At 42.0% G+C, this 19,016-nt stretch overlaps 1 protein-coding gene across 6 annotated transcripts in view; it reads left to right on the top strand.

Moving 5' to 3' along the window:
* The window catches only part of grm3 (glutamate receptor, metabotropic 3), a 41,473-nt gene extending 22,457 nt beyond the window's left edge, over positions 1-19,016 (top strand). For all 6 annotated transcript variants that reach the window (XM_063479790.1, XM_063479791.1, XM_063479788.1 and 3 more), the window contains 9 exons: positions 1,424-1,693; positions 2,183-2,786; positions 11,125-11,367; positions 11,472-11,661; positions 11,888-12,197; positions 12,309-12,502; positions 12,652-12,784; positions 14,428-14,605; positions 15,554-19,016. In XM_063479790.1, coding sequence (XP_063335860.1) covers positions 1,424-1,693; positions 2,183-2,786; positions 11,125-11,367; positions 11,472-11,661; positions 11,888-12,197; positions 12,309-12,502; positions 12,652-12,784; positions 14,428-14,605; positions 15,554-15,630 — 2,199 coding nt within the window. In that variant the 3' untranslated portion in view covers positions 15,631-19,016. The remainder of the gene's footprint in view (positions 1-1,423; positions 1,694-2,182; positions 2,787-11,124; positions 11,368-11,471; positions 11,662-11,887; positions 12,198-12,308; positions 12,503-12,651; positions 12,785-14,427; positions 14,606-15,553) is intronic.

Raw genomic sequence — 19,016 nt, 5'->3', positions numbered from 1 at the left:
TCGTTTTTATATATTTCAACCTTATAAACATTCCTTGTGCTGATTCTCAGTTCCACTTTGATTTAACTTTAACATTCCCTTTCTTCTGCCAAGCCTTGGTACAGCCCTTCATTTTATCTGCTGTTTGTCCTGTGAAAAGCGAAACACACCTTCCTGTGGAAGTTCTGCTTCCATACGAATTAAACGTGTAAGTAGCAGCCTAGTGGTGCTTATCAAATACACCCGATTAACTGAGCACCAGCAAATGTAACCACATCTTTAATCTATGCCTCTTCTTTCTAAAATGGCTATGGCAACACAGCTTAAGTTTGCTAAATAGAAAAAACAAACGCAGCACATCAGCATAAACGCCTCATACAAACTGTCAAGCACGGTGGTGGAGGAGTGATGATTTGGGCTTTTTTTTTTTACAGCCACAGGACCTGGACACCTCATAGTCACTGAGTAAAACATGAGGTCCTCTGTATACCAGAATATTCAAAAGACAAATTTGAGGCTATCTGACCGACAGCTTGACTGAAATTGGGTCGTGCAACAGGACATTGAGTCCAACTACAGCAGCAAATCCACAACAGAATGACTGAAAAGGAAAGAATCAGTGTGCTGCGTTGGTCCAGTCAAAGTTGAAACTGCAACCTGATTGCTGTGGTGGGACCTCAAGAGAGCTGTGCATGAATGAATGCCCACAAACCTCAGTGAACTGAAGCACCTTTGTAAAGAGGTTTGTCAGAGTTCCTCCACAACAATGTGAGAGACTGATGAAGTCAAACAGAAAATGATTACTTCACGTTATTACTGCTAGAGGTGGTTCTACAAGTTCTTGAATAATGGGATTGTGCTGCCTAGATTTTTTTTCACATATATATATATTCATGACAGAAAATAATAAAAGTTACTATAAATGTTAAGTTTGACATATTTTAGCTCTTAATTTTTTTTACTCTACCTTTCAGACATTGACTACGTTCAGTCTAAGTGTCAAATCATTCCTAAAAAAAAAAACTTTTCATACTATCACCTGAAAAAAAATCATCAAGTTCATAGAAAATATTTTAATAAAATTCAGAGTTATTAGATTGTATTCACACTGATCCATAAGAGTATAATCAGTCAATTCTAATTCAGCTCTGGATACATAACATTAAAAATATAATTTACAAAAAATTATGGGAAATCTCCTTTTGCTCATTTATCCCTGGCTCTTCTCAATAACTTTACAGTGTTATCTGCAGCAAAATATTAAAGTTAAAATATTAAAATATATTTCATCATGTCATAGGAGCATGGGCTATGAAAATCCAGCAGGAAAAAAAAAAGATATCAATCAATCAATGTCAAGACTCTAATTTTAAAGCAGTTGCGATGGCTTAATTTTACAACAGCAGGCTCAGAATTATTCCACCTGATTTATGTGTTCCCTCAGGTTGCCAATCTTCTCAGGCTCTTCCAGATCCCTCAGATAAGCTACGCTTCAACGAGTGCCAAACTCAGCGACAAGACGCGGTACGATTACTTTGCCCGCACTGTGCCCCCTGATTTCTACCAGGCCAAAGCCATGGCTGAGATCCTGCGGTTCTTCAACTGGACCTATGTGTCCACCGTCGCATCCGAGGGTGATTACGGGGAAACTGGTATCGAGGCTTTTGAACAAGAGGCACGCATGAGAAACATCTGTATTGCCACTTCAGAGAAGGTAGGAAAAAGAATGCATTTGCACATTTCTGTTGTCAAATCTACATGGCTATGAGAAGCAAACAGAAAGAAAAGCTAAACAAAACAAACAAAGCCAAAACTTCCATGTGGAATGTCACCCTGATGTATGGCCTACGGCTGCACCAGCAACAATAAGCAAAGTGCTAAATTTGTCCGCTTATAAAAGTTTGTCTTTACGTCTTATCTCGTCCTACACCAAATAGGGTTTAATATCACACTGGTGTTATCAGTCGTGAACCAGAAAATGAAAGCTTATCTCCAAGAACTCATTCCGGGTGCTTTCACAGTCACATTTTTCATCTAATTTGCTACAGAAATGCATGTTGGTATGAGACTGTGAGACATATCTTTTTTGTCACATTTCCGCCTATGATTTATGTGATAAATAATTACGAATAGGGAACATAAGCAGGAGGAGCATGTACAGTATGTCTCTCATTAAATTGCAGCATGTCTCCTCTTTGTCCAGGTGGGACGGTCTAACGCGAAGAAGTCCTATGAAGCTGTGATCCGTCAGCTCCTCCAGAAGCCAAACGCCCGTGTGGCTGTTCTTTTCCTGCGAAGTGACGATGCCAGAGAGCTGCTGGCAGCTGCTGCCAGGCTCAACACCTCCTTCATATGGGTGGCCAGCGACGGCTGGGGTGCGCAGGAAAGCATTGTCAAGGGAAATGAGGTCACAGCTGAAGGAGCCATCACGCTTGAATTGGCAGCCAATCCCATACCAGAATTCAACCGCTACTTCCTTAGTCTGAACCCTGTCAAAAATCATCGAAATCCCTGGTTCAAGGAGTTCTGGGAGCAGCGGTTTCAGTGCTCTTTTGGGGGAGGAGGCGGAGTGGACTTGGGAGAGACACCTCCCCCACCATGTGACAAGGACTTGTCGATGGACAAGAATAACTTTGAACCCGAGTCCAAAATCATGTTTGTGGTGAATGCCGTGTATGCAATGGCTTACGCCCTACATAACATGCAACGTAGCTTGTGCTTTAACACCACCAAGCTGTGTGACAGCATGAAGGCCTTGGATGGGCGCAGACTCTACAGGGATTACATCCTTAATGTCAGCTTTGCAGGTAAGAGAGCTATAGCACGGCAAACAGAATGAAGAGCGATAAGGTGTTGAAGTTTTATGAAGAATAAGAAGTAAATGTTGGAGATGAAGCTGGTGGAAAAACAGCAGGACATCGATGGGAATTTTCAGTCCCTAGTTAACAGTCCTCTGTGAAACAATACAGGGATGTTGTCCTTCTCCTCAGCCAAAGCAGCCACGAACATAAAAAGTACTGAAACAAATCCACTTAATTGCTATGTATTGTCAGAGCCAGCTTGCCATTGACACCTATTACCCATGCGTAATTGATACGACACTTGAAAGTTGCTTTGAGGAATGAGAGCTTCAGTTAATCCGTCAGCCATATTCTTCTCTCTTGCACTAATGAGATTGTGTGTGTTATAATAGCTCCTATAGCAGGCTGCCTGTCTGTCTGTCAGTCTCTGTAGAGTTGGGAGTGAAGAGACAGAGGATTGGCTTGACTGACAGATGGCGTACAAAGGAAGCGTTATAAATAAACTGCTGTGTCTCAGGGACTGACACAGGTTTAGAGGTGCTTATTCCTCCACCAACCGTGACCAGGAGCAGACATCAAAACAGCCAGACAAACAACACTAACACGGCAGATTTGCCATGGGACGCTGGGGAGAGAGAGCAGCAAGGATGGATGGAGGATGAGAAAATGGCATCACCTATGAGGGGAGGGGGGGAGGGAGCTTACAGATAAGAGTGACAGGCAGACTAAAATGAGAAAAGAGAGTTTGGGGTAAGGTAAGAGAGCGTAAGACAGAAAAAGAGATAGGGAAAGAAGGAGGGAGAGAACAAGTGAGCACCGAGGCAATTCCGGAGTGGGACAGCATGCGTCAGCAGAAGAAGAGAATTCTCTTTGAAATTCCCCATCTTCATTTCTGCTACAAATCAAAGTGGAGCATTTCTGTCTGAGAAGAAGAGCGAGTATAAGATAGAGAGTGAAGAAACAGTCAAAGCAATTGCAGTTGCATCCTCCACTTGGCACCGATGATCCCACTCCATTATAGAGTACATACAGTGAGAGATGGGAAAGATATGCAGATTTACACACACGGGAAACTGACAAATGCTCTGGAGTTGGTTTTGGGGCAGAGGAGAGAAAAGCAGGGAAAAGCAGAGGACAGCAGATGAGAGAGAAGGTGTAAATCCCTCTGTGACTTTCCTACATCTCTATGTCTGATAATACACTCCCTCTAACACCGCTTCTGCCTTCTTTTTAATACTGATGTATGTCTGCGAATTGCATGTTTTTATTCTTCAGCTGGTAAGAAAGAACAGCAAATACAAACAACCTGAGTCCTTTTACACTGACAGTGCTGACAGAATGACAAGCAGCTGTATTGGTAAAAATCCATTCAGAGAAGCTGTGCTGATAAGAGCTCAAACTACGTGGAAGACGGTACAGTTAAACTGGGAACTTGCGGCAGTGTTTGTTTTGAGGTATTGGTTCGCTCAGAATGACTCACTCTCGCTCTCTGCTGTACATATACATCCTTCCGACTACAGTATGTAAGGAAGAAGCTGAGGTGAGTTGAGGTTGAATGTGGGGTATGAATACTGCAGCATCACCATCCGCAGTGCTCTCAGTCTGAACTGTAGCACACGGAAAACCAACACTCTTCAGTGCTCTCTGTCTCCCTCCTTTCGCCTTCTCTTATACACACATGCAGGTTTATTGCACAGTCTTTGCATTGCATCAAAATCGGAGCTTCCTTATAGCTTCCCAATGTCCCCTAGGACTGTGTTCTTAAATGTAATAAGACTGTTGTTTTATTAGCTTTTACTGACATTGTATGTGGTGCCCTAATGCACTATGCTGTGTTAAAAGCAGTGTTTTCATATGCGGCTCTCTTCATCTAATCTCGTCTTGCTAGTTGCTATGGTAATGAAGCCGACACTATTGCCAATTGTTGAAGTGATCCGGTAGATCATGGGAACTGCTCCTTACCAACTAGTAACAGACACAGAGGCGTTTTTTTACGCATTTTTATGAGGCCTTACAACATGCTTCATACGCAAAACGTAGACATACATACACACAAGAGGCACATAAACACCTTCCTAACAGTTTTTTTTACAATGAGGTGGCTTGAAATGCTTGTTTTTCTACCAGCATGAAATTGCAGACACCCCCAACCCACACACTTCTCAAAGCCATCATTCAACTCCCACCCACCCACCTCCCCGATCTGCAGCAAACAGATCAGTATATACACACATGCATGCAGTCTTCTGTTCAAATAGTGGTGATAGATGTGATATTCCCCCTTCTCTCTTTCTCTCTATGTGTGTGTGTGTGTGTGTGTGTGTGTGTGTGTGTGTGATATGTCTGTGTTAGCAGAGGCGGTGTGCCTTCAGGGCCATATTGAGCTTGCTGCAACGTTTAGATGCTAGAGAACAACCTTCACTCATTTTCTCTCCCTCGTTTTTTCCCTCAGTCTCTTTTCCTCTGTCTCTCTGTCTTTGTCGCTGTCTGTCTTTCCGTCACTCTTTCTCTCCCACCTCATCACTCCGTCTTTTCTAGATGCTTGTCCCCTTTCTTTTTCTCACCCGGAAAGTGTCCTACTCTCTCCTACATTCAAAAACAGCACATCCCACTCAGACTTCACAAGGTTGCTCTCCTGCCTCCACTGCCTCTCTGCGCCAGTCTGCTTCTCCACTCCTCTCCCTCACTTTGCTCATCTGTCCATCCAGCCTTCACCTATTCTCTGTTGATTCCTCTCTCTAAAGGCTCTCCTTTCCATCCACCTGTATCTCAGCTACCATGACATCAGTTTCTTGCTTTTCACTTTTGCTATCTCCTTTCTCTTTCTCTTGTATTCTTCTCCCTCTACTCGCTTGTCACTTCCCTCCTTTCTTTGCCCTTATCTTGTCTCTTGGCTCATCCTCCATCCCAGCACCTTCTGTTTTTCTCTTGCCATTTCTTTCTTTTGTCTCCTCTATCTCACCACCTTTCTTTCAGTCAAGGCTCAGCTCTCTTCCGCTACATTTTACCTCCTATACATTTCTGTCCCTTACTCTAGACTTCCTTTTCTCTACCCTATCTGTCCTCTGTTCCCCTGTGGCCTGTTGTTCTGTGACCCAGTCAGCGCCTCCATCCCCTAGGACCAAATCCACAGGGAGAACAAATATAACTAATGTGATCCCTCTGTGTGTGAATTTTTGACATGTGAGTGAATACCTGCATATATATCCGTATGCACTGAGGGGACATGAGCGCATGTATGTGTGAAGTCACGTAAGCAAAAACAAAAAAAGATTTACCCTCTCCACATGAATCTGTACACTTCACTTTCACCGCTTTTAGATGACTTATTCCTACTTATTCATCCCAAGCCGCCTTTGCCTCCTCTCGCTCTCTCCCCCTGCCTTTAATACCCACAATCCCCCTTGGGCTTTGCTTTAGCCCGACATGGCCGATAACATAATTAATTTCTCAGCTTCTGAATGAAAAGCCTGTTTTCACCATGCTTCTAATTAAGCTAGAATAATAAGGTGTTTCTCAAGTTAGTGGGAATGCTAAGTGTTTCGCAAAAATTAGGATTCTGGTTAGGCTGCTTTATAACTACAGTTTGTCTTGCTTAAGTTGATTTGCTTTTTCTTTCTTTTCCCTCTTTTTTTGTATTTTTTGCTGTTTAATTTTAATTTCTCCCAGCTGTCTAATCAAGTGCCATTACAAAAATGAAAGCGTTTGTTGCCATTGCAGTAAGATAGTTGTATATTTAGATTTGGTTGGGACAAAGCAAACCCTATGTTTCACCCAGCCTGTGAGACACTGTTTCTACTGTACTTCTAGTGTACCACATGGAAGATGAATTGGCTGACAGTATTGCTGGATGTCAGCGAGTGAGGCTTGGTCTTTTGTTTGCTGATGACACTTCACAGTCATAAAAAAGTCACCTGGAGCAGTAGGGAAGTATTGTGTGGATGAGGTGGCACAGAATCATCTATAACACTGCATTAGGTTGCGTTAAAAGATCTGTTACACATGGAAACCTAAGAGCCGCCGTTAGGAAGCATTGCTACAAATCATTCCGTCAGTTTATTGTTCAGCGTGTTGCTCTGATGTAACAGAAACATGTTGTAGAAAAGTAGCTGACAGATCAAGTTCCTTTTAGCCACACTGTTCACTTATGGTTTCAACCACACTAGCAAATGGCAGTGTCAGTCTGTCAGCCTGTCTGTGAGTGTACAGTTTGGTCCTAAGTGCAATATCTTGACAACTATTAGGTGATTTGTCATGAAATCTTATACAAACATTCATATTCTCATGAAGATGAATCACAGTAACTTAGTGTGTTACAGTTCGGGGTTGGGAAATCTCAGTGTTGCTAAATCCCTTCAACTTTCTGGCTCATCTTTGGTGTGACACTATCACACTGTCCAAATAAATCAGATGTCATCTAATAGGATGCCCCAATAACCCTATTTTTTTAAAGCAGGTTAAACAGGCTTTTGTGCACATTGGAAATAATATGAACAGGCTTTTTAAAAATCATTTTTTAAGCAACACTGTTTCGGAAACACTGCAGGTCAGTCGAAAAAGACAGTTTGCATATTTGAGATGCCGGACTTGAACACAAAGACCTGTCACAGTGCTTCAGCTTTGCTATAAAGATCCTGAGGTTTTGTTGAGGTTTCCAGCTGGTTAAATGGGTCTAACTTTATTTGATATTAGAGATTTCAATTTTCTTTGTCAATTCTGATTTTTTCCTAAAAGTGACTTGCCTATCCTGATTTTCCCAGTTCTGATTTTCTTTCTAAGAACCAAAACCAACAGCAAATAAAATGATACAGAAATTATCAAATTAAACTTTACAATTCCCCCAAAACTGCAGTAAGTTACAGGACATTGTCTATTAAATAGCTGAAAAATAAGTGCTCTGCTAACTGAAAAAGATACAAATAATTTTCTGAAAATGAGTTGCTGTACACCCATCATCAGCTGACATTTAGGTGTAACAGATTTATACAACAATGTTAATTTAACGTGTTTACATTATTTTCCAGTATGTTTATAACTTTAACAGATAACAGGACATCAACCACTTTTTCATTTGTCTCCATAACTTTCCTCTTAAGTGCTTTGATCTGTTGCTCATACCGAGGCTCATATAGAGCTCGCAGGCGTGTGGCTGACTCTGTGCACTGGATAGCTTTAGCTTTGGCCACTTTGCCTTTGTTAGTTTCTTTAAAATCTCCGTATTCAGCTAGGTGAGGGTGATTTAAGTGCCTGATTAGGTTTGTTGTTACAAATGTTTTTGCACTCGTCCACACATGGTTTACTTTGGCAAACTTTGAAGACAAAGAGACGACTGCTTTTTGAAGAGCTTCCATGCTAACAATATGTTAATGTGTGGTTATGAGTGTGTACTATTTGCCTGCCCTACTGTGCGTGTAGCATGTGTTGCGCATGCATGAAACAGACCGGCTCATAATTGGACATGTGGCTCGTCACCAGACTGGGCAGAGACTGGTTCCCTGTTCGGTCCATCGGTGCAGCTGAATTTATTACGTGCATTTTCATAAGATAAACGGATCTTGATGAGTATCGCTGACATTAGAGTTGCATCTGTTGATGTTTACCAAGACTATATTTAAAGGGCGTGGCCACTATAATCACTTTTAGTTGGTATAATATGGCCACAGCTAACCTGTTGATAGTAAAAGCAAACTTGCCGTAATTGGAGATAAAGTATCTGAATTTCAGGTGCAGGACCACGTCTCCAAACACGCTCTTCCAGTTCTCATCTATATAAGTTCCCCCAGTTCTACAAGCTGTTCGTTCTTGTTTACGCGCCCCACCGTCCCTCCCCTTTTCAATTCTTTAACTTCTTCACTTCTATTTAGTACACGAGGACCTGCCAGGCTCGGGAGCCGCTGCCAGTCCCCTTTGAGGCCTTGCCCAAACTGCACCTCAATTCATGTCCAAGCCATTCATCTTTATCTACTAAACCGCTGTCAAACCTCAAATAAGGACGTGGGCCCAGCAAGTGAATTACATGATCAGTATATATATATAGAGAGAGAGAGATTTGTAACTATTTGGGAAATCAGGAAATCCTAAATATATATATATATTTTTTTTTTATTCAACAAAACAGGCTGGAGATGTGGACTGACAAATATTTATTAATTGTTTTAGCTACTATTTAAATTGCCAGTCTCAAAATTTTAACATGCTCAGAAGTTTGATTCAGTGAGTCTACGGCCATAGATGCTTAGTCCTGTCAAAACAAAAACCTTTGTTGTTGTTGTTGTTGTTGTTTTAGTTTTTTTTAGTTCAGTCCAGGACAGTGATGAAGAGAGAGAATTTTGTCCATCAGTCAATAACCTGGGCTGCGTGTCTCCGCTCTCTGCAGTCAGTTGAGTCTTGGTGGCCTTCGCTAGCTCTGACTTGCACCCTCATCCACTTTCTTGATAAGCCATTCTGTCATGTCAGCGAGGTCACTGATGTTGGAAATAAGGAGGAATCACCAGTCCTCTGAGTCTATTGCTGCCTGAATGCGATGTGTTAGCGGGAAGTCAAGGACAAAAACAGCGCCTTCAAATGGCTCTGTAGGCCAATACTCTTATCTCTTTTGTCTGTATTACACGTAATTACCACATGCAGCTAATTAGGCCTCAGCACATATCTAAGGTCCTAATAAGGTGCAGTTATGATAATTAGCCACTGGTAACGTCTTCTGTCAGTGTGTATTGGTGTTTAAAAGGAGGAGGGCCCAGCTTGCCTTATTGCTTGCTGATATTAGCAGACTTTATTATCTGGCGACGTGCAGCATAATGGATTCATATATCTCCTTTATCTCAAGATATTATCAGCACCTTCTTATTGAAATCATTTTCATTTAGCTGTCACCTAAACATTTAGCTGCAAAATCCAAAGAAGACTTGACAGTTAGAATTTCCTGTGACAGAGGGAGATGAGAGAGGAGAAAGATAGAGAGTTGTGCTGTCTCTGTGATTTATGGATTTCATAAACCCTAACCCCCTCTGCTGCCATCTGACACGCCATTCTTTTCTGAGCACACTGAACTATCACAACAATAGCACAGCTTTAGCCCCTGTCAGTGCTGCGTGCACATACGTACACATTCGCACACACACACACAGCTAACAGCAGGGTCAGAGCTTTGGTTCTGTCAGCACTGCCTCCCACAGCGCTCAGAGCAATACCTTAGCCATCAAACTGTAAAGCAAAACCTAATCGAGCTTCAATCTTGTGTGCACATCCTTACCCGTACACACATGCAAACTTTTCAGCCCAACAGCTTATTCGCAATCTGTATCCTGATTCACTCTACTGATCCCAGGCTGTATGTATGGAGAATGAATTTGGCCCACGATTTATTCAGTTACCCAAAGACAAAGAGATATGAGGAAGGCGGCATAGCATCATCAAAGCAAGCTGCACGGTGAGGACCGAGAGCCTTGTTACAAATTGAAGAATGGTGCTTTATAAACCCAGCATACACTGTGATTTCTCTAGTCACATCATCTTTCGACAAGGCACCACCGTATAACACGCAAGCCTGTGTGTCAGCAATACAGAGCTGACTGCTCTGCTGTAAAGGACAGCGATGGCACCGTAGGAGTGGCATACACTTTGTCTGTGTCAAAACAACCAAGTTTCAGCACTGTCAGGTCCGGCACTGCCTGCAAAGCATCAATAACTTACTGTTTTCCCAGTCCATAGCCCTTTTCTATTTGTTTTTTTAATGGTGACCGCACATCCTGCCAATTTTACAATCTCTTCTGTTCCCACATCCTCAGGGTAGATGGTAATCCTTTCATAACAACATGTATACAAACCAATTTGGCAGTTTCAGCAGTGCACCTCACTCACAGAAGAGACCCAGAGGCTAAATCTATCATTGTGTGGGTAGCTATAGCATTACCAAGGGATTCAATTCTCTGCTTCCATGCCTATATGGCTTTATGGGCAGCTTGTTAATGATGCATCTGGTAATAAACTTTATCAGATCTGATTTTAGAACAGCAATTTTGTCCCTAGGTGACCTTATGGACAGGTGGGAGGCCAGTGACACACACATCACCATTCATACTGGGCATTTATAGCCTCTTAGAAAACACTTTTGTGACTGGCTGGTCTTCAGTAATGAAAACACTTTTGTAGTGCCTTTCACTATCTGTTTTGGACTCCTAAGGCTTACTGACCATTGCTTATTGTCCCTCTCTTCACTGCTGCTTTTAAAAGACATCAATGAGACCTCAATAAGGTGATTGTTTGTGATTGTTAAGCTTTGATCTCCTTTCCCACTGGGTTTATCGCCTTTTTTCCACTCTTTGTCTCTGTGTTCTCTCTTCAGCCCCATTTTCTCCTTCAGGCAGCGAGACAGTAGTGAAGTTTGACACCCAGGGGGATGGCGTGGGCCGATACAACATCTTCAGCTACCAGCACTCTGGCGATCGTTATGGTTACGTGCCAGTAGGTGAATGGGCAGAGAGTTTAAGTCTGAGCAGTGATTTAATTCGCTGGCCCAGAGAAGTAGTGCCCACGTCGCAGTGCAGCGACCCCTGTGAGCGCAATGAGATGAAGAAAATGCAGGCAGGTAGGACGGTGAATTTCATTAATTTCGTCTTTGTTGTAGTGACATTCAAGGTAGCAGCACCTTTGGAAAATCTGCCACAAACTGTTCGTATTCTTGTTTCCCAGGTGAGTACTGCTGCTGGATTTGTACAGCCTGTGAGCCTCATGAATACCTGGCTGATGAGTTTACCTGCTCGCCTTGCGCTCCTGGCCAGTGGCCCACTGACGACCTGACGTCCTGTTATGACCTTCCCGAGGACTATATTATGTGGGAAGATGCCTGGGCTATTGGCCCAATTACCATTGCATGTGTAGGGTAAGTGACAGGGATTTTGAAAAGGGGCTCAGCGTCATACAGATACAGAGATTTTTCATAGGTATGCACAGACAATGACATGAGCATATACTGATTTCAGAATATTTTGTTGATTGTTTAAGTAAATTTTGCTATTTATAGCCATGCTCTATGTGTGTGACAGCATATAAGCAGTGACTTCATGACACTGATTATATGTCTGGCTGCAACTTCTCCCTGTCCCCAGATTCATGTGCACCGGCCTGGTGATTTGGGTGTTCATCAGACACAACAACACACCACTGGTGAAAGCATCAGGTAGAGAACTGTGTTATATCCTCCTCTTAGGAGTCTTCATGTCCTACGCCATGACTTTCCTCTTTTTGGCCAAACCCTCTCCTGCCATCTGTGCCCTGCGCCGCCTTGGCCTGGGCACATCATTTGCTGTCTGCTACTCCGCCCTTCTCACCAAAACCAACAGAATCGCCAGGATTTTCAATGGTGTGAAAGACGGAGCAGGAGCCGTGAGGCCACGCTTCATTAGCCCATCCTCTCAGGTGAGTGATTGCAGCATCATGTCTATCCATCTGCATCAGTCAGATGGATGGATGGATAGACAAACAGTAGATCTCGATGACCTTACTTCCTCTTTTCCCTTTTTTTTCCAGGTGTTCATCTGTCTGAGTCTAATCTCTGTCCAGTTAGTAATGGTGTCAGTATGGCTGCTGCTGGAAGTCCCCGGCACGCGTCGCTTTACATTGCCGGAGCGACGACAGACCGTCATCTTGAAGTGTAATGTACGTGACTCCAGCATGCTGCTGTCACTGGGATATGATGTGCTCCTGGTCATCTTGTGTACTGTGTAAGTGTGTCACAACTAAACTCACAGACATTGATTATTACCCAAAAGGTACTATATAAAGTAGTTTATGTTCTACAGATCAAATCAGGAACTGCTGAAATGAAAAGGGTATTTTGTCAACTTAAAAATGCGATTCTCTTCTCCACTAGGTATGCCTTTAAGACCAGGAAGTGCCCTGAGAACTTCAATGAGGCCAAATTTATTGGATTCACCATGTACACCACCTGTATAATTTGGCTGGCCTTTCTTCCTATCTTCTATGTTACATCCAGTGACTACAGGGTATGGTTTTGAACATACACATGCATGCACGAGTGCGTGTTTCTGTATTTAAGGAGGACACTGATCTGACTCTAGCCCAACAAGATGCAAGCCTAACCTTAAAAACTATCTAGCAGCAGCACAACTGATATCACACTCGTGATGGTATGCTTATGGTCCAAATAAAAAGCAGAATTAAATACTCTGGGCTGTTTGTGGTAAAATTAACTATTGGCAGTTTCATATTTACTGTTTTTTTCCCATAGACTGCAAAAGTTATATGTAGACGTTCCACCTTAAAAGTTTTTTATTTCTGTGATAAAGATGAGCGTTTTACAATGGGACTCTATGGCAACTGACTCACTTTGGTGTTTCAAGTATGTAATGCGGTTATTTGAGCAGTTTTTATCTTCTCAACATGATTTTTTTTAAAGATGCACAGCTAACAAAGCAGAAATCACATAGGTGTAGTCACAACTTAAACAATTCCTAATCCTATTGGCAAATGTCCCAGCTGTGCAGTACTGGGAGTGACACTTAAACGAGCTCTGTCAAACTGCTGACACATGTTCAGATTTAACAGCAAAGGGGAGTGAATGTTCACCTGAGCCATACAAATCTTAGGCATACACACACACACCTTATATACACACTCCACAAATGTACACGTTGTATCAAAGGGCGCAAGAGAGGAGTGCTGATAGAGTGCTGATGCCAGGGTTGCTCATTTGATCCCCGTAAAATGTCAAATAAATGACCCTCTTTCGCTCACTCTCATACTCTCTCTAGCTCTCCTCTCCACCCCTCCAAATATGCATTTTTTGACGTAATGTTACTGTAAGATTAGACAGATATGGGAAAAACATTGCCAATATGCATACCCGCCCACTCACATACTGTAAGTATGTACATACATACTCAGAGGAGACGTTGAAGGGTTTATTGCTAATATGCTCAAATGTACTGTGATCTCACTGGGAATTGCTGTTATTCAAACATTTATAACACTTATGATAACGATTATGGCGGGATACAGCAACTTATAGTGCGCACTGCTGCGTGCTGGAGATCAGGAATCAAGAGAGAATAAGAGTGTACTTACTTGGCATTGATTTCACAGAGAATAAAATTAAAGCTTCCCTCCAGTGAGAGACTTCAGTTTGGCCACTGTGGTCTCTGTTGATTAAGTCTTTTATTGATAGATTCTAGTAAGTGTTATAAGCTAACAAAGTATGCTAACAAAGACTTGTGCTCTCACTTTACATGCATGATTATCTGCAGCGTGTGCAGACACAGAGATCCATTTCTTTGGTGTCTTTAGCAGCATTTGCTTTCATTTCTAATTCTATTTAAAGCACTTTGTCATAAGCACTCAAATGTTCCTTTGAAGTATTTTCATTATTATAGATTGTTATCATTAAATTAGTTTGTAATAGCAACTGAAACAGTACAAAAGCATGCATGTCAGGATAACTGGCAAGTCTCAGCTGACCGTAGATGCAAATGTTAGCAAAAACGATTTACTCCATGTGACAGTGATAGACTTGCAAACTGCTCACAATGTGGCTGATAGCTAGATCGATGGATGCATGGATGGATGTTCAACTGATATGTCTTGTGCTAACCTGGCTACTAATTACTGTCTTCTTATGTTTCCTCTGCAGGTTCAGACAACTACCATGTGTATCTCAGTCAGCTTGAGTGGCTTTGTGGTGCTGGGTTGCATGTTTGCCCCCAAGGTCCACATCATCATGTTTCAGCCCCAAAAGAATGTAACCAGCCACAGGCTTAACCTTAATCGCTTCAGTGTCAGCGGGGCTGCCACCTCATATGCATCTCATGGTAGGTTATTTGGTTATATGCTCAACATTCTGTACTCAACAAAAAGTCCAATATTTTCCTGTCTATTACTATTTATAATATTCCCAACCTCCTTACTTACTTAACAGTTGGCAGCCACTGGCATGTTTTCATGAAATAGTGCTTCTTTTTCCCCCTGGTGAAAAATCCCTGGTGATTGTGGCCAAAAAAGCTTCATCTTGACCTATCCAGATGTTGCTCTGCATACATCAGACACTGATTTTAGTGATGAGGTCACAGGTAATGTTTTATTCCTGATGACTCTTTGATGTAGGGACCCAGTTTGTGCATTAGTGCTGCACAGTGGAACAGCGCACCACCACGCCTATTTTAGCTAAAGCTTCCAGCAACTGTTTTGTAGTGGGTGGTTTTGATTAGACTTCCTGCCCAGCAGACCTGCAGTTTTATCTGAACATTTTCTCTCAGATGCTGTCTTGATTTCCACAGTTTCTGTAAACTCACGTTGCTTAATGGTATTTTGGATAGTGGAAACTAAAACTAAAAGAACTTGGGTTGTATTTATAGACTCCCCTGAATTGTAGATACCCAAACCAATTAGCTTATTTCCAGATCACTCAGTTTCTTGGAGCAGCCCAGTTGGTGAGTGTTTCCACAGGGCTTATTCAGCTGAGAATTGTTATTACCTGACAACTCCTAATGTTAGTAAGTTCCTGTGATTAATTCAAGACTTAGTAAAAATGTAAAATATGTTAAATGTGTGTGTGTGTGGGGGGGGAGAGAATTGCTGCAGGGTCATTTCTACTGCAAAATATGAATATTTGTGTATCTTGCCATTCTGTATGACAAAGATGGTTTTTTTTTTCTTTTACTAGTTTGACACCAACAAAATTGAATATTTAACTATGCTTTTTTCTGTCTGTGTAGTTGTATTTTCCCTTTTAACCCCCTTGCTCCTTTTTCCTTTTCTAGCTTCTGTCAGCGCCCACTATGTTCCCACTGTGTGCAACGGGAGAGAGATTGTAGACTCCACTACTTCCTCTCTGTGACCACATCCAGTCTACTCTCCAAATCTGCCCCCTGCGACTGTTAGCCAGTTGATGAACATTATCCACTTCTTTGCCCGCCTCACACACACACAACACTCACAGATAAACAGTCACATATGTGCACATACATGCACAAACAAGCAGACACCTTCCTTGTGGACTAGAACTGTATCGTTTCACATATGTAGAAAGTGTGTAACTATATGGAAATTATTTTCTAGCGATGTATATACATGGAAATCAAAAATTGTTGTATGTAGAGAAACAAAAGAACAAAAAAAGTTTTTAGGAGGAATTTTTGGAGCCTTTGTTTTTGATAGCTTTGTTATGATGCAGTGTAAATAGACATGCGCTTACTCATGGTAGGAGGGGCTGTGTCCCTCAGTCTGGATGCACATTTGTGGCTCTGCTTGCCTCACCTGCAATACCCCACAGACTTTTTATTCTCATGCTTTTTTGTAGGTCTCATTGTAATAACAAATTATGTATGTATTTCTATTGTGTATCTGTACATTTGTATATTATGCTACTGATGGTTCAAACAGCACAATGTTGATGGTCTTACAACCCTAGAGTGAATGTGGACTAAAGCATAACCTGGACTGGCTAGAACAGCTGGAATGGACATGTATAAAAAAAAATATCTCAAATTCATCAACTTTCAGTTTGAGAATTCATCCGTTCACATCTTGATAGATGTGCTTTGCATCCTCGATCTATTTAAGAACCTAATGTGGTTGTTTTTTTTGCGGGAAGGTATGTTTTGCTTTTGATACAAATGTTCATTTTTCTATTTCTAATCATGGAATCCCTTTATCTTAATGGCCATAGTTCCAGACATGTGTTCACCAAAGCAACAGTATTTTACTCCCACTCTTAAACTGCTGTTTCTATGGAGGATTTCTGTAATGGATTGCTAATAATAACTAATAGCAGGGCTGAAAAGATACAGTACAACAAACACCTTTTTTTCTGCCTCAAAACTGTCAACAGAGACAGTGCAGCAATAGTTGTGTCGACAAAAGCAAACTGGTGTCTTACCCTGTAATTATGAACTTTATGTACTCAAATGACTCAAACGCTAATGGAGGAAAATGGTCTGCTTTCATGAATACATGCTCTCCAGCTAGAGGGGAATGGTAGCTGATGTTTCTGTGCCCCATAGATACAGTATGTGGTGATGTTTTGAATATGGCTATGTGCCTTAATGTAATGTTTGATAGTTCTCCAGGTAGAAGTTGTAAAAGATCAATTTTACATTACCAGCTGCAAATCCCTGTTTGGTGAATGGAAAAGTGGGTTAACTATAGAGAACATGCAGATAGTTTTATTTCCTAACGAACCTTCTGCCATTGATTGTTTACCTGAATTACTGAAACGGCGACTCGGAGGAATCCCTGGGTTAAAATGCCTTTCCCTACCACCCATATCTTTTCCAGTCTGTTATTAAAAGGGAAAGGGTATTTCTGATATATATGCCCATATATTTTTACAGCATAGCATCTCCAATAAAATGAGGGAGGGGAAGAGGAGCTCATATACCATTAAGATTGAGTCTTTGACTCACTGAGTTATTGAAGTGTGCAGTTTACATATCTGTGTTAAATGTGTTGATGTTGAGAGGCACAGAGGAGCAGCTGGCTTTGGCAGTCCCAGAGAGGCTCACGAAAGGAAGCAGAGCACACAATGTCAGCTGCTGGATGATCCCAGCTAACAAAAGGATGTTAGAGAAGAACTCATATCCATAAAGTACATCAAATTTATCAAAACATCCACACACATCAAACTGTCTGTTTCAAGCTGGAAATGTTGCAGACTTGCTGCTGGGTGACAGTTCTGAGGTGGTGGAATAAATGAATGTTGCGAGAAAATCTAAATATTAGCAGAGTAATTTAGCATATTTTCTTTTTAAACAAGTGACTCATGCAATAATTTATTGCATTTAAGGTGGTAGTAAATTATTAATAAATTGATCTTAAATGTTTACATATAATATGCTGTCTAGAATAAAGTGTGACTGTTATATTTGATGTTTCCAGCAAAATATGTGATCGGAATCACTCATTTTCTCCCCCCCGGTCGAGCCTTTTCAAACTATTCTCTCAAATTTCATACAGCAGATGTGGGTAGAACTGTTGAACATTCATCTCATGACTGGTCTACACCTTTGCGCTGCCTGTCTCCAAGAGCACCCTGTGATTATCACACTGAATGATAGATTGAAAGAATTTCAGAGGATGCGCCAAGATGAGCCGACCTACATTGGGGTGTGTGTGTTAGGTGCAGAGAGCAGCAGGAGAGAGCGCTGTGGCAGAGCAGAGGGAAGCTGCTGCTGGATTATGTAAAGCACTCCCACAGCCCAGAAGTCACAGTGCTTCCATGGAAGCTCAAAGCATCTCAGAGATTCGCAGTCTTTGTTAGAAGAAGGCTTAGCCATTCACTCAGTGGTCCTGCTCCCACAAGATACACCCAGCATGGCACGTTGCTATGGACAACCACCATCACATCCGCTGCTGGAATGTCTGTTTGTCCGCATGAAGAGGAGGGGTGAGGAGTTGCCGAAAAAGGAGGAAAAGAAAAACGAGTTGCTGGTTCTGATTCAAATTGGCAGTGACTGATGAGATTTGGCTCTGCGAGTCCCTGTACCCTACTCCCAGCTTTTAATAGTTGCACAAATAGAGCACTTAACCCTGTTCTCCACTCATTTAGTCCGGGGACCAGTCTCTGACAACAATCTCACACTCTTCTTTTGACCCCGTCTCTCACAGTCTGCCTCACCCCTTCAACCTTTCCCTCGCCACATTTGTCCACCTCATCTCCACTCGATGTGTGAAACTTGCTACACAGTGGGTCTCAGCCAAGACCACCTAAGCAAGACCAGCAGGCTGCTAGGCCATACTTGAACTGAAGCATTTAGATCTGGGAGCCCACTGCAGGCATGCTGTCGAGGCATAAGGAGGTTTGAAAAGGGTTTAACGGGTGTATGGGAAAATCTGTTGGAACTGAGACGTAGAGGAAACGCTTTACTTTGAAATGCCTCACCTTTCCGAGTTTTACCATGTCATGCACCAAGTAACTCACTCTGGAAGCGTCCTTAATTGGCTTTACTCATGAATATCCTTTACAAGCAGCCATTCATTATAAACATTGTTCCTCTATTCAGCCTCTGCCAACTGCTGTGTGCTCCACAAAGATCTCTGCGCTATAGCCCCCGTCGGATAGCAGAATGTGTCCTTGGCCTCTTTGAAACAAGATGAGATCTCTGCAGGCAAAATGAAGCTGAGGTTTAAGGGACTCTGGAACTGATCAACCACAAAAGCAATAGTTCCGTGTTTATGGTATGTGCAATAATAAGGCTGTGATGACATCATAATAAAATAACAAGG

Source organism: Pelmatolapia mariae, linkage group LG7 (assembly GCF_036321145.2).
Source record: "Pelmatolapia mariae isolate MD_Pm_ZW linkage group LG7, Pm_UMD_F_2, whole genome shotgun sequence".
NCBI lineage: Eukaryota > Metazoa > Chordata > Actinopteri > Cichliformes > Cichlidae > Pelmatolapia > Pelmatolapia mariae.
Note: the sequence above shows the minus strand (reverse complement) of the source record. Positions and strands in the feature narration are given on the sequence as shown.